Source organism: Hipposideros armiger, unplaced genomic scaffold (genome assembly GCF_001890085.2).
Source record: "Hipposideros armiger isolate ML-2016 unplaced genomic scaffold, ASM189008v1 scaffold_486, whole genome shotgun sequence".
NCBI lineage: Eukaryota > Metazoa > Chordata > Mammalia > Chiroptera > Hipposideridae > Hipposideros > Hipposideros armiger.
The window spans coordinates 426,046-439,797 of NW_017731836.1; the positions used below are offsets into that span (position 1 = coordinate 426,046).

A 13,752-nucleotide genomic window follows, 5' to 3' on the forward strand; every position below is an offset into this window, starting at 1 on the left:
ATTCTGTGGGACCAGTCAGATAAAGCAGAGAAAAAGACAAAATTAATCTATGAAGCTGGAGATCAAGTTGGCAGTTACCCTTGGGGAAGTAGTAGTGACAATGATGTTTCTTAATCAGAATGCTGACTGCATGGGTCTTCTTTTTATAAATCCTTGTCAAATCAGAGGAATCTTAGAGCAATAAAAATACTCTGTATGATACCATAATGATGGATACATGGCATTATACATTTGTCCAAAACGGAACATACAACACCAAGAGTGAGCCATAATGTAAACTATGGACTTTGGGTGATAATGATGTGTCAATGTAGGTTCATCAATTGTGACAACTGTGCCACTCTGGTGGGGATGTTGATAATGGGGGAGGCTGTACATCTGCGGGGCAGGGAATATATGGGAAATCTGTGTACTTTCCCCTCAATTTGAGGGGAACCTAAAACGGCTCCAAAAAACCTGTCTTAATAAAAAAAAAAATCAAGAAGTCCTCTTAGGATTTATGCACTTTTCTGTTTGTATGCTATACACTTCAATAAAAAGTTTAAAAAACAAAACCCCACAAAGGTTCCCAACATTTCAAATTCTAAAAACTACTAGCCTATCAGGAAAAGCAGTGATTGGGAGTCAGATGATGTATTTTTCTGGTTCCTACCATTCTGTTTTCCCCAATTTTTAATTTAGGTATCTCTTTGCCTAAAATGGCCACTTTTAACATGTTATATTGCCATAACTGTCCTTTCCTATCTTAGTTAGCTTGAGGATAAATGAAGATGTATGTGAACGCTCTTTTCTTCTAAGCTCTTTGGAAGGCACTATATAAATTCATGGTAATAAATTTAGTGTTAGAAAAACATTCAAGCTAGGTGTGTTTACACTCCTACTCCATATTCATTCATTCAGCCCTTCATTTGACAAATATTTATTAAGAGCCCATTATGTGGCAGGCTCTAGGGATACAGACATGAACGAAATAAAGACCTTCTTAGGAAACTTGTATTTTAGAAGGCAGAGACAGAAAATCAAAGTAAATAAATCAGGTGGTGATATGTCCTATGTAATTTATTCAATTATGACCAAATCATATCAAAAACCCACTGTTTCATAACATGTCTTTAGATAAGGTAAAAGATTTCTTTCTTTCCATAGTATGATGTCATATTGTTGTGGATAAACATGCTGCTTGCTATTTTTTCTCTAGTAAATGAAAAAGGTATAAGGCCTCTTTACCTCATATAAGACTACTAAATGTAGTTTCTCTCCTTCAAATGTGCTAAACCAAAAATGGCGTCTTAATCACTGACAGAAAGAAACTTACTTTAGAAGTCCATGAGATTTTAGGAGTCATTAAGTGTATGGCTGGCTGACTGAGTGACATGCACTATTTTGGTCCTGGAATTATACTGAGACTTTCGGATACACACTAGTTGGAACAGACAGTGTTTCCATATATTGAAACTCTCACAAAGTTCCTGCAATGGCAGAGACAACATATATAAGAACAATGTTTTGGGAAACTTAGAAAGCACTACTATCTCTTAGCTGCAAAATGAAAGGCTCATTATAATCAGCAGGCACCTCATAGCAAGTCTACTCTTGATTATACCCTTTCCATCAATTCTCCCTCCTCATGTTTCTACTTTTCCTTTTTCTGATTTTTTTTCCCCACTTTTCTGATTTCTCTTACTGCTTGTCTTTTTCATCTTTCTTGGCTTGTCTTTAACAAGCTACTTAGAATATCCACCCCATGAAAGACCAGACCAATGGTAGGCATGATACAGTTAGTGTCATTTAAGGCCAAGTTGCCTGATAAAATTTAACTTATATATAGTTTAATATGGAAACACAGTTCTGCTTAATGTTCTAAACTATTGCTAAAATAAACTGTCCTCACATAAGATACAGCTTCTAGTGATTATGCTGTTTGAATGATCTACCACTCAACTACACTAGAAAAGAAAGATATGTAAATTTTTAGAAGTTGTTCTCTTTAAAATTCTAAAATCTTGTTTTGTAATAGTAACCATGACCAAGAGTGCCACCTACTGGTAAATAAAGGGTATTTTTATCAAATTGTGTTCAAAGTGATTTGCAAAGCAATAAAGTACTTAAAAAACAAAACTACCTATTTTTTGAAATATATCCAATGGTTTCATATATTTAATGTAATATTTAACTATACAATATTAACATATATTAATTTCTAAAACCATACAAACAGGAATATTCCATAAATGTTTGTATCCTCATAGGACTTCCCTCACCAAAACATTCTCAATTAGCTCTATTTCCAAAACAGAAAAAATTGTCATAAATGCTACATAAACATACCCATTTAAGCAGTAAAAAAAAAAATTGCTTCAAGCAACAGATTAAATTTAGGATTTAAAAGGAACTATACTGGTTTCTGTTCAACAAATACACTCAATGTATTTAACAATTAATGGATGCCAGGCGCTCTTTTAGGCCATGGAGACACAGTAAAAAAATCAAACATTAGGTCCTTGCCATGATGAAGCTTTTATTATAGTGTGTGTGACAGATAATAGTAAACAGATAATGAATGAGATAATTACAGATTACGATGAGTATGATGAAGAAAATAAGAGTGATGGGGTGGGTGGGGGAGTATCAGGAAAGGTCCCTCTCAAGGCATCTGGGCTGAGACCTGAATAATGAGGAAGCAGCAGCTAAGCAGATGTTAAGGGCAGAGCACTGGGGCAGAGGCCCAATCGCAGGAACAAGCCTGGTGTGTTAGAGGAACCATAGCCAGTGTGACCGGACAACAGTGAGCTACGTGATATGACACCAAGTCGAGCAGGTAGACACGTGCCAGATCACATCAGGCCATGGTAAGGGTACAGACTTGATTCTAAGGGCAATGGGAAGCAACTGAAGAATCAGAATAAACCAGGAGAGGGACATGATTGAATTTACATTAAAGGAATGCTCAGGCTGCTATTTGAAGAGCTGATCATAGAGGGGCAAGCGTTTAAGCAGCAAGTCCAGTCAGGAGGCTCCCGTCTAAGGTTAGAGCAGCATAAAGCTACCGAGATGACCGAAGTAGATGAGCATGCAATGTATTTTGGAACTAGAGCCCTAGGACTTGTTGACAGATTGGATGAGGTGTGAGAGAGCAGTGAGAGAAAAAGGAAAACCAAGAATGCCTCAAAGAGCATTCACACACTGACATACAGTAAATTCACAGAAATATCATGGCACCTGTTAATTTAGAATCCAAGGTGCCACTGAGGAAGCAAAGGGCTTCCCCGAATTTGGCATGTGGTAAGAGAAGCCTAGTGGTATACAAGTTATTTCAAGAGTGCTTGGCTTGGAATCCGTGGAACTGGGCTCAGATCTGACACCTTTCTGCTTTTTGATCTTGGGCCAGGTGCCTCTTACTGTTTTTAAATGGGGATGCCAACATCACCTCATTGGGTTGCTGAGAGGAATAATGTCTGTGGAAGTATCTGGCAAGCAAGAAGAGTGTTACAAAAAAGAAACTAACCTAAATACATTAACCCCTCACCTCCATGCCACAGAATCTAGAGAGATAGCGGGTTGATATTATTAATACACAACTCCCCTTAGCCTTATACACAACAGTACTCATAAAGTGGTTTGTTACATAATTATGACCTATTTCTAAACTGGATCTTACACTAAGAACTTCGGTCACTGTTATCTTCCAGATCAATAGTGTTAACATTTTATGATTAAATAAAAAAACAAAAAACCTTCAAGTCATAAATTTGTGATTTCAAATGATCCTATAGCAACTAGTAAATCTGCTTTTGTCACATTTCCAGGGTCCAAAACATTATAGAATGTTTCCATTACCTTTCAGGAATAAATGTAAAGTTTAGTAGTCACTGTAACGTTTTTTTGAAAAATGCTGGGTGGAATAAAACAACCACATCACATGTTTGGCTATAGTTTTATTTTCTTCAGCACACTATGAACTCAGACCAGGCAGAGCCATACAGGGAACCACCTCTGGCAGACCGGGGGTGTGGCTTAACAGATGGCAGGATGAAAACAGTATGGAAGGCCAAGAAGACCCCCAAACCTAGGTCTCAGTGGAATCAGCACTGCTCTATTGAAAATCTCAACAGTCTGCAGCGCTCCAGGGCTACTGTTTCATCTAGCTCTGCTTCAACACCCTCATATCACAGATGGCATCAAAGTTATGAATAGCCTGGGTTCTGGAGTCAGACAGATCTGAATTCTCACCATAACTTACTACCACTTACCAGCTTTTTCTCTTTAGGAAGTCTCCTTAGCCCCTAAACCTCAAATTTCCCAATGTTGAAGATGGGATTAATGATACATATACCTCACTGGGCTGTTTTAATGACATAAGGCATGTAAACCATTTGGTACAGTGCCTGGCACACAGTGTCAATTAGTATTAATTAGTGCTTCATTCATTTTTCTTCTTCCGTTTTGGGTAATACACACTCAAAAAAAAAGTTGGAAAATTACAAAGAAATTATACAGAAAAATTACCCGACAACTATAACTTTTAGGACTAACCACAGATTTTAAATTGCCCAGCGAATTGTTTTGATAGATCCAAATTGCTTTCTAAAAAGTCTACCAATTTATACTTCCATGAACCAAATATAACTACACCCATTTCTGTACATTCAGAAATGGCTGGCTCATCTTTAATTTGTAGATACCTATTCTCAGAAGCACTGGAGAACTAAAGATGGTTCCCAACCTCAAAATGCTCACTGGGACTACAGAATAGACACTGGAGACTCTCCCCTGTCCTCCTGACCCCAAGAGGCACCTGGGAAGTATCTGTGTCTACAGAAATATAGGGAGCAGCCACGGGGCTAAGTGGGCGTTACTGGAATTTCTCCTTTGCTTAAACAGAGCACGATCATCCCAGTTAACCCTCCAAAGATTTAAAAACCTTTCCTAACTGCTTGGTAGATCTCTAATTATGCAAAATGGAATGTTTGTGAGGCTTTTGAAATGATCTTCTATAAACTCCTTTAATGTAACTTCTGGATTTTCTCCCAAAGACTCTACTGCCTCTAGGTTTTCAAGCCTTAAGAGAGCTAAGCCAGATGGAACTTCACTTTCAAGTGTGCATAAAATTGGTAACCTCATGCAAATATCTGAGTGTGTGTACATAAATAAGCATTGGGATGTGTACATATGTGTGTTCTGTATACGTATTATGTGAATATAAACTAAACTTGGTACATGTGAACCAAGTAAAACTCATAACTTCCATCAAAAATAGAATGTTAGGTTTGAACAGGATCTTGTAAATGATCTTTAATCCAACCCTTTTTAGTCAGAAAAATAAGGCCCAAAAATGTAAATATCCAGCTCCCAGAGCTAATTCACAATAGTCAGATTCTGAGCCCAGATCTGCTTCTCAATAGCACTTTTCTCACTGCACTGCATTCCTTCTCTACCAAGATTTGAGTTACTGCCTAGTAATGAAGCAATACCCCACAATCTGATTATACCAAAATACACACTATCACTGCTTCCAAGACAAAGCACCTTTTATTTGCATTTCGCTTCAAAGTATAAAGCGGCCTCATGGTAATAACTGGCTGCTGATGCCATCACTTTTACAAAGAAGAAACTGTGGTTCACATAAGTAATTTGTTCCCAGGCTTTGGGGACAGAGAGGCTCTTCATTTCCTAGGTACATGATTTGGGTCAAGAGTCCCAATTTTCTATATCTTGGTTTGACGATTAATATTATGGAATGACATCTAAACTCCCAAGGTCGATGGAAGAGTTATACTCAGCGCAATACCTGGCACACAGCAAACTCCTTATACTAAAAGGCGATGTCATTACATATCACTGTAATAAATAATGATATACGCTTGAAAAACATAGGACTAGAACTCAATCTGCCGCCCAGGTCTTGGTCCTTTCAGCAACACAACTTAGGGCATTTGAATCTTTGGCGAGAAAGAGGCGGGAGTATACCTGAACAGCCGAGTGCAGCCACGAACTACAAGCTACGCGTCGCCCTGAGCTCAAGGTGACCTCATGAATCGAAATCCCAAGGGAGCTTTTCGTCGGTCACCGGGGAGTCACGGAGGGAGATCGAGAAGGCTGAGCTGCTCCAGCCACCGCGGCCGAAGACCAAGCAAAGCTGCGGCTCTTTCCCCAGGGGCGCCGAGTGTCAGGACTATGCTACCTAGGCCTGCTGCGGCCTTCAGCGGGGCCCGGTCACGGCCTCTCTAAGGTCCGTGGTCTAAAACCCACGCAACAACAGCCACAGGGAAACTTCTCCACGCCGCCGTCACTACGGGTACAGATCTTCCAGATCCGGGCCAAACTCCGCCGCCGGTGCCTGAAAGCTTCCGGTGTCCCCGATGTGACGTAGCGGCAGGGCGAGCTATCCTCATATTCTATTGGTCGCTCCCGTCCAATGGGTGAAGCAGTGCCCGGACACCACTGAGACGCGAGCGCTGTCTTCCAGTTTCTCCACCCCCTTGCTCAGCCATCTCCATGGTGACCGCTACAGGTCACCCATTTGGCCTCCGAGCCCGCAGTTGCGTCGAGTCTATGCGCCGGAAACGATAGTACCGGCCCCGGGTGCGCGGGGACAACGCCCGGCTGGGGCCCGCATCCGCGAAGTTAGACCGATCCGGGTCCGTGTGGGACGGCGGGGGCGACAAGCCCTCTGCTGGCCCCAGTGACAATGGCGGTGTTTCACGACGAGGTGGAAATCGAAGACTTCCAATATGACGAGGACCTAGAGACGTATTTCTACCCCTGCCCATGTGGGGATAACTTCTGCATCACCAAGGTAACTTCAGGAACCCTCCGGGCAACTCACGAGAGCAGCCGCGCTTTTGCTCTACGATATTTTTTCCGCCGTTCGGTCGCCCACCCAGCTCATAGTTACCCACTCCCTTTTTATCCAGTTTATGAATCTCCCCAAAGTTGTTACTCTGAGCTGTCAGTGGGCCCATCATCTGGCCTTTAGTCGGGCTCGGAGGGGTGGGGGTGGGGGGCAGGGAGGGAGTGGATGGATGGCTGGGAGCATTAGACTTGTCGCCATCCTCCCCACTTAGCGTTCCACTTCGGGTCCCACTTCCTGGGATACTTCTTTGGCGGAAGGGACGCGCTTTTGTGTTGCCATAGGTTTTAAGGCGACTGAACCTTGACTAGCCTTCCTGGGTGTTTCCCCCAAGTGACGCTTCCATGGAGAAGTGTGGTTGGCGTTACTCTGGGAAGGCCCCTTTGGCCTTCATATACCTTGCAGAGAGGCAGGCCACAAGGAGCTTGCCCATAGGGATGGGAAGGTTTAGGAGGAGATTGCAAAGGAAAGACTGTGCTGATCATACGGTGTTTGATTTTGTTACAGGAAGATTTGGAGAATGGGGAAGACGTGGCAACGTGTCCTAGCTGCTCTCTCGTTATAAAAGTGATTTATGACAAAGTAAGGGGTCAAATTATAAAAGATGGGGGGAGGGTTTCGATGCAAGAACCTAGAGCAGTCTGTCGATATATAAGTGCAGGAGGATGTTTTCTAACAGTGTGTTAGGTAAATGCTGTGTTTTTAAAAACAAAATGTAAAAACCATTAATAAACAGCAGCATTGTAAATTAAAATTTTCAAAACTCTAATTAACTAATTTCAGCTTTGCCAGGGCAATAATGCTCTGTATCTAATGAAAATTACCGCTTACTTACTAAATAGAAGAAAAATAATTATACAGGTTATTTAATTGACAGTCTTTATTCCTCCTTTATTTAATAAGTAATTAAAATTGTTCAGAGCTCCTAGACTTATTTTCAAGGGAAAATTGCATAGTATTTTTTACCTGGCTTATACATAGAATATCTGCAACTTATTGTTTGAGAAATAGTCATAGTTGCAGTTTTACAATTAGTCTTTAGTTGTCCTCTTGTTTTTCACCCAGGGATATTAACAATAGAAAACAAAGTAAATGTTATCACTGCCCATCCCCACCCCAACTTTTGGTTAGTACTTTTTTTTTTTTTAGCTGAGCCATCCTGCTACCTGTTGGCAGCTCAGCGGCAACTCAGCTCGGGCCGGGCATCGAACCACTGTTGCTCAGAGCTCAAACTCTTGCACAAGTTCTTAACCAACTGGGCCATTCGGCCGGCCCTTGGTTAGTACTTTGAATAAAGCCTTAAGTAAGAAGGTTAACATTCTTTTCTTTTTTTGAGACATAATAATAAAACAGAACTTAACATCTTAAGGATGAACCCTAAAATGAGATTAGAGAAGGTGGGAACAAGGCACTTGGCTTCATGAGAGAAGCAGACGATAATTTAGAGTATAATTGAGACGTGTACTGATTTATTCTTGTATCAAAATGTGTTCTGGAACAAAAAGAGAACAGGGGAAGTAAGGGAGAGCAGGAGTGCTGGTATGAGAAGAGGCTGCAGTTTTAAATGGGGTAATCGCAGCAGGCCTTACGGAACAAAGATTGAGAGAAATGAGGGTGTGAGCTCTGCACATGACAGTGGGTAAGAGCAGTCCGGCAAAGGGAACTTTCAGTGAAGAGTTCCTAAGGCAGGGATATGCAAGGAGGCCATTGTGACCAGAGCAGAGCAAATGAGGGTAAGAATCGTCCAAGATGAATTAGTGGAGTGGGGGAGATCACAGACATGATTGTGGGACCACTTCAAGGACTTTGGCTTTTCCTGTGAATGATATAGGGACCCATTGGAGGATCCTTGAACAAAGGAGTGCCATGATCCAACTCAAGTTTTAAAAGAGGGATTCTGGCTGCTGTGTTCAGAGTAGACTATGAAGGAACAAAGATAGAGGCAAGAAAACCAGTAGGAGACTGTTAGACTCATCAAAGGAGGGGATGAGTAGCTTGAACCAGGCTGCAGCAATTGAGGTAGTGAGAAGTGGTTGAATTCTGGATACACTTTAAAAGATAAGAATTTTTTTTTGATTGATTAGATATAGGATATGAGAGGAGTCAAGGATGATTTCAACATTTGTGGCCTTCATAACTGGAAGGATGGATTTACCATCAACTGAGGGGGAGGTGACTGCAGATATCAGGGCAGGAGTTGAACATAGCTATGTTTGAAAGGCCTATTTTTCATCCAAGTGGAGCTGGTGAGAAAGCAGTTGGATATGTAAGCATGGAATTAAAAGAGTGTTCAGCTAGCACTTAAATTTGGGAGTTATTGGCATATAGATAGCATTAGAGCCATGAGATTGGATGAGATCACCAGGGCTATGAATATAGTAGAGATGGACCAAAAAAAAGGACTGTACCTTGGGGTCATTCCAACACTAAAAAGTCAGAGAGGGGAGGTGAAGAATCAACCAAGTCGGCTGAAAAGGAGCAACCACTGAGGAAGGAGGAAAGCTCCCGGTGTCATATCCTGGAAGCCAGATGAGGAAAGGTGGAGGAAGTGATCAGCCTTATCAAATGCCACCGATAGAAAGATAACTGAAAATTAACAGTTGGCTTTAACAGGGAGGCCATTTGTGATGGTTATAGGAGCTGTGTCAATAGAGTAAAGGAGACAGAGCCTGATGGGTGGAAAACCTGTTGGAGAGAACGAGAGAAAAACAGGAAGCAGCAAGTGTAGACATTTCTTTCAGGGAGTTTGCTCCAAAGGGGAGCAGAGACATGGGGCAGTAACTGGTGATGAACAAGAGAGGGCTTAAGGTGGTAGACATTCAGCTACATGAATGTAAATAAAGGAAGTTAGATCTAACCAGAGGAATGGTTTTGCCGAGTGAATAGGAAGAAGGGGGAGAAGAGCAATTACCCTAATTGATCATGAATTTAAACTAGATAGCGTTAAGGGAGTGAGGGGGCAGTGAAAAGTGGTAGGATGAATACACTGGAGATCCCAGAGGGGTTGGAATGAGGGATCCAAGAGGGGTAGGTGACAGCAACAGAGGAATAGTGATGATGTAGTCTCACGACATAAGATGCAAAGTTGGTGGGTTTTAGAGGGGGGAGGAGAACAGTGGCAGAAAGGAGAAACCAGCCCCTCCACCAGCCTCTGTTACTAGGGCTCCGAGAGAACACAGAGCCTCACTTGAGAGGTTCCAGGGGGAACTGTGTCCTTGTGGGTTGGCCTCTCCTCAACTTCAGCGTTATGGGCATTTGGGGCTGAATAACTTTGTTGTTGTTCAGAGCTCTACTGTGCATTGGAGGGTATTAAGTAGCATCCCTGGCCTCTACCTGTTAGCCAGTAGCACCCCCTTCCCAGTTGTGTCAACCCACAATGTTCCTCTACATTGCCAAATGTCCCCTAGAGACAAAAATCAACACTACCCCCCCACACCCCCACTGCACCTTGAGAATCACTGTGTTAGAGCAAAAAGACACAGGGACGTTTTAAGGAAGAGGTTGAGAATAGGGAGCATTGTGCGGATGATGGACCATAAATTCCAAAGAGCATACTGGGAGGGTTCTAGGTGCTGGGTAGGAGTGAGACAGCGACAGGGGCAGAATATAGGCTGATCCTTATGGTGATCAGATTGCAGTAACCTGGGAGGCAGAGATTTCTTATGCTAGCTGACATAAGCAGGATAAATAATCAGAGAGTGAACTTCATGTAGAAAGTAGCTAACATGGCAGATTATAATAAAGAGCTTCCCTTTTAGTTGGAAGAAGTAATTACTTTGAAGGGGACAGGTATTTGAATGACCAAATACTGAAGTAGAGAAGTTTTAGTGTAAGTAGTAATTAATACAGAAACTTAAAAGTGTGGCAATGTCTTTATAAATGTCATTTCTGAGAAGTGGATGCTCTGTGGTAAAGATGAGCATGTTTCTTTATAAGATACGGTGCTTAATATTAAATAGAATTCAGGACTAAAAACTGATACATTTTTAAGTTTATAATTCTGGAGCTGAGATTGACTCTTTGAACAAGGATGAAGTGATAAAGCAATGAAAAAACTCATAGAGCTGGATTGATTCTGTAAAAGTTGAAAGTTTAATATTGATGCATTTGTGACCCAGACACTCAATGATTAATTTTTTGTTCTTTCCTAGGAGCAGTTTATATGTGGAGAAACAGTCCCAGCCCCTTCCACTAACAAAGAATTAGTTAAATGCTGAAAAAAGACTAGGACTCCAAATCTTGAACATTTTGGAATGAGCCAAGCTGGACAAATCAAATGCAGAATTACTGGCTTCTTCATGAGGACAACCATTTTGTAGTTTGCTGTTCCGTTAGAGTGTGGATTCTTTCCATTGGTTGCTGAGTTCATCTCCAATTAAAGAAGCAGGTCCATAATGTGACATACCTGGATTTTGTGCTTAGAACTTTGGATTGGAAAAAGTATTCTTAATTTTCCATCTGAATTTAAAGGAAGATAATTTCAAATCAGTGCTTTCTTTCCCTCAGTTTTGTTATTTTTCTATCTTATAACTAATTATTATCTATTAACAGTATCATCTACCTCAGAGTCATTAGGATTCCATAATTAAAAAGGGATTTTATTTTTGAATTGCTGTTCTAAACTTAAGAAAGTCAGTTTCCACTCCAACCCAGTCTTCTCAGTCCTGCCACTGTTAGAATGTTCCTGTTCTATTAAGCATGCCTTTCCCATTGTACTTCATGCTGTTTCCTTACTGATATTCTGCACATTCCTTGAAAATCGGGACAAGATAAAAAGAAAAACAGCCAAAGGAAGTGAAATTGCTAACAGAATGACAGGCGAAAAATATGCCAACTTAGTAAATTAAATGTTTGAATGTTGTTACCAGATCAGAGCAAATAGTATTTCTGTATCTGAATTCTTGTTAGTTACTTTGTAGATACAGCTAATGAAATTGCATTGTAGATGGGGGCTGATGTCAAGTCTTCATGGCTGGAGGCAGGGATTTTAGCGTTACTGCAAAATCACGTCACTACTAAAAGGTAAATGTTTTACAACTCTTGTATTTGCTGAGGATGAACTTGAAAGTGAGATGTGTATTCTAAATAATACGCCCCTGAGAGCACATCTAATAAGCTTCTACAAGTTGCAACCAAACCAAACATTTGCTCTTACAGAGAAATGCTGCCCTGGGGAAAAGGAACTATGTAAAGATAGGCTATCAGACTTCCTTTGCCGCAGTGCTGAGAGTAGCAAGAAATTAGAATCACTTACATGGAAATTCAGAAATTCCCTTTATAATACACAGTTTTGCTGTGTGTATATAATAAAGTTTAAAAAAAAAAAACAACTGAAATCTGGTAGGTCGTTTTGGGAATGTCTCTTGCAATTAGAAAGAAAAATAGCTTGCCAGAATGTGAACATTCTATTACTGATTGATAAACATGCTGCACGCATTCATCAGGGTATAAATTATAGCAGATGAGTGGCCTTTTTTTACCTGCCAGCAGCGTGGCTATGTCCCGCCATTAGGCTGAGACAAATCATCAAAAAATGTGTGCCAGAAGTGCTTGGTACATTACATGAAGCATATGACATATTCTTGATGTGATGAGAAATCTCCTTGCTGTTGGGGACACTGACATCCCAGAAGTAATCCACAGTTGCTATGGAACCAGTGATGGCTCATGAACAGAGCAGGTGCTGACTGGTGGGAATAAGCTTCAGAGAGAAATGAACTGTCCCATACACAAATGTTGACGGTTTTGTAGGTAGCAATGAATTTCAAACAAGAACAGACACTTGATATTGGTCTGAGCACAGAAGAGCAGGAAGGAAAGTTGCCCCGAGTCCAAACATCCAGCAGAGAAGCAGCATAGACAGCCACCAGTGATCAGTGATAAGCTGCAATCATGGGAACAATTTTGTTTCCAAAGCAAGTGAGTCACTAAATGTATTAACTACAAAAGAGCGCATCAGGATTTAATTTAAATTTCTGTTAAGCAGAAGGTAAAACCAGGGTCTTTCAGACATGACTAGAGTCGTGTGTGATACATGTGCCTTATTTAGCTCAACAGATATTTCTGGAGCACCTCTGAGAACTGATTTGTAATCCAGCCTGTCTCTTACTAGCTTTCTAATCTTGGGTAAGGCCAGTGGATTCTTCATCTGTACACTTACGAGACTGGATCAGATTTCTAAACCGTCAGTTCTGTAATTTTAGGGTTCATAGCTTATAGGAGCTGAAGTGATCATTGAAACCTTTTAAACTGAGAACTGTCTAAAAGCATGAGTTACAGAGAAAGAGATTCCATTCTTCAGTAACTTGATGTTACCACACTTCTGAGTTTGAAAATTACAGTTACCTATTTAAAGAATTCTGCATATCCTTCTGTACATATTCAGAAGCATTTTCTTAGAAAGCACTTGATGTTTTGTAACTGTACATATTAATTTATTACCAGAATAATTGTATTGGCATGCTCAATAAAGTCATAATTTAAATCCATTTGTCATGTGGTTTTTCTTCCCCTATATACCAACATTTTTTTTATTAAAAGGTTTTGATGTATTACATATTAGGTGCAAATATTTAACCTGCTTTGGGGCATTGTAGGTAAGTTTCAGTATGAACAGTAGTTTTTAAATAGGAAAGAAAGTGCCACTGTTTCTACAGTCTGGCCACATGAGTTTGCGCTCTGGATTTTTATTGTTATTTGAATAAACATACAGCTTTGAATTAATTGGCAGTAAGGCAAAGATAGTTCACATGCTTAGGTGAGTAATTCAGTTTATTGCTGGGAAAGAAGGCTTATATTGTAAGGCTGACGATCAATTCTTGCAGTGGTTTGAAAGCCCAGCCCTGATAAGTTTGAGTCTCAGTTCCTCCACTATGACCTCAGACAAATTACTTAATCTTTTT

General features: G+C 40.7%; 2 protein-coding genes across 3 annotated transcripts in view; one reads left to right on the forward strand and one right to left on the reverse strand.

Annotated features, from left to right (window-relative positions):
* OXNAD1 (oxidoreductase NAD binding domain containing 1) overlaps nucleotides 1-6,345 on the reverse strand; it is a 36,159-nt gene extending 29,814 nt beyond the window's left edge. Inside the window, exons 1-2 of one of the 2 annotated variants that reach the window (XM_019667166.1) lie at nucleotides 5,968-6,345; nucleotides 1,316-1,469 (exon numbers count right to left, since the gene is read on the reverse strand). The gene's annotated coding sequence lies outside the window, so the exon portion shown is untranslated. The remainder of the gene's footprint in view (nucleotides 1-1,315; nucleotides 1,470-5,967) is intronic. The other variant, XM_019667165.1, reaches the window with a different exon arrangement.
* Nucleotides 6,346-6,536: 191 nt separating this feature from the next.
* DPH3 (diphthamide biosynthesis 3) lies at nucleotides 6,537-13,338 on the forward strand. Its single transcript, XM_019667141.1, has 3 exons — nucleotides 6,537-6,796; nucleotides 7,358-7,432; nucleotides 11,002-13,338. Exons 1-3 carry the CDS (start codon nucleotides 6,689-6,691, stop codon nucleotides 11,065-11,067), a joined length of 249 nt encoding a protein of 82 aa, XP_019522686.1. The 5' UTR covers nucleotides 6,537-6,688; the 3' UTR covers nucleotides 11,068-13,338.
* The last annotated feature ends 414 nt before the right edge of the window (nucleotides 13,339-13,752 follow it).

What these genes read in the sequence shown, in the direction of transcription:
- DPH3 (XM_019667141.1), top strand. Translation starts at nt 6,689, where the DNA reads ATGGCGGTGTTTCACGACGAGGTGGAAATCGAAGACTTCCAATATGAC. An exon ending in ATAACTTCTGCATCACCAAG is followed by an intron (nt 6,797 to 7,357) that starts GTAACTTCAGGA and finishes ATTTTGTTACAG; the next exon opens with GAAGATTTGGAGAATGGGGA. An exon ending in TAAAAGTGATTTATGACAAA is followed by an intron (nt 7,433 to 11,001) that starts GTAAGGGGTCAA and finishes GTTCTTTCCTAG; the next exon opens with GAGCAGTTTATATGTGGAGA.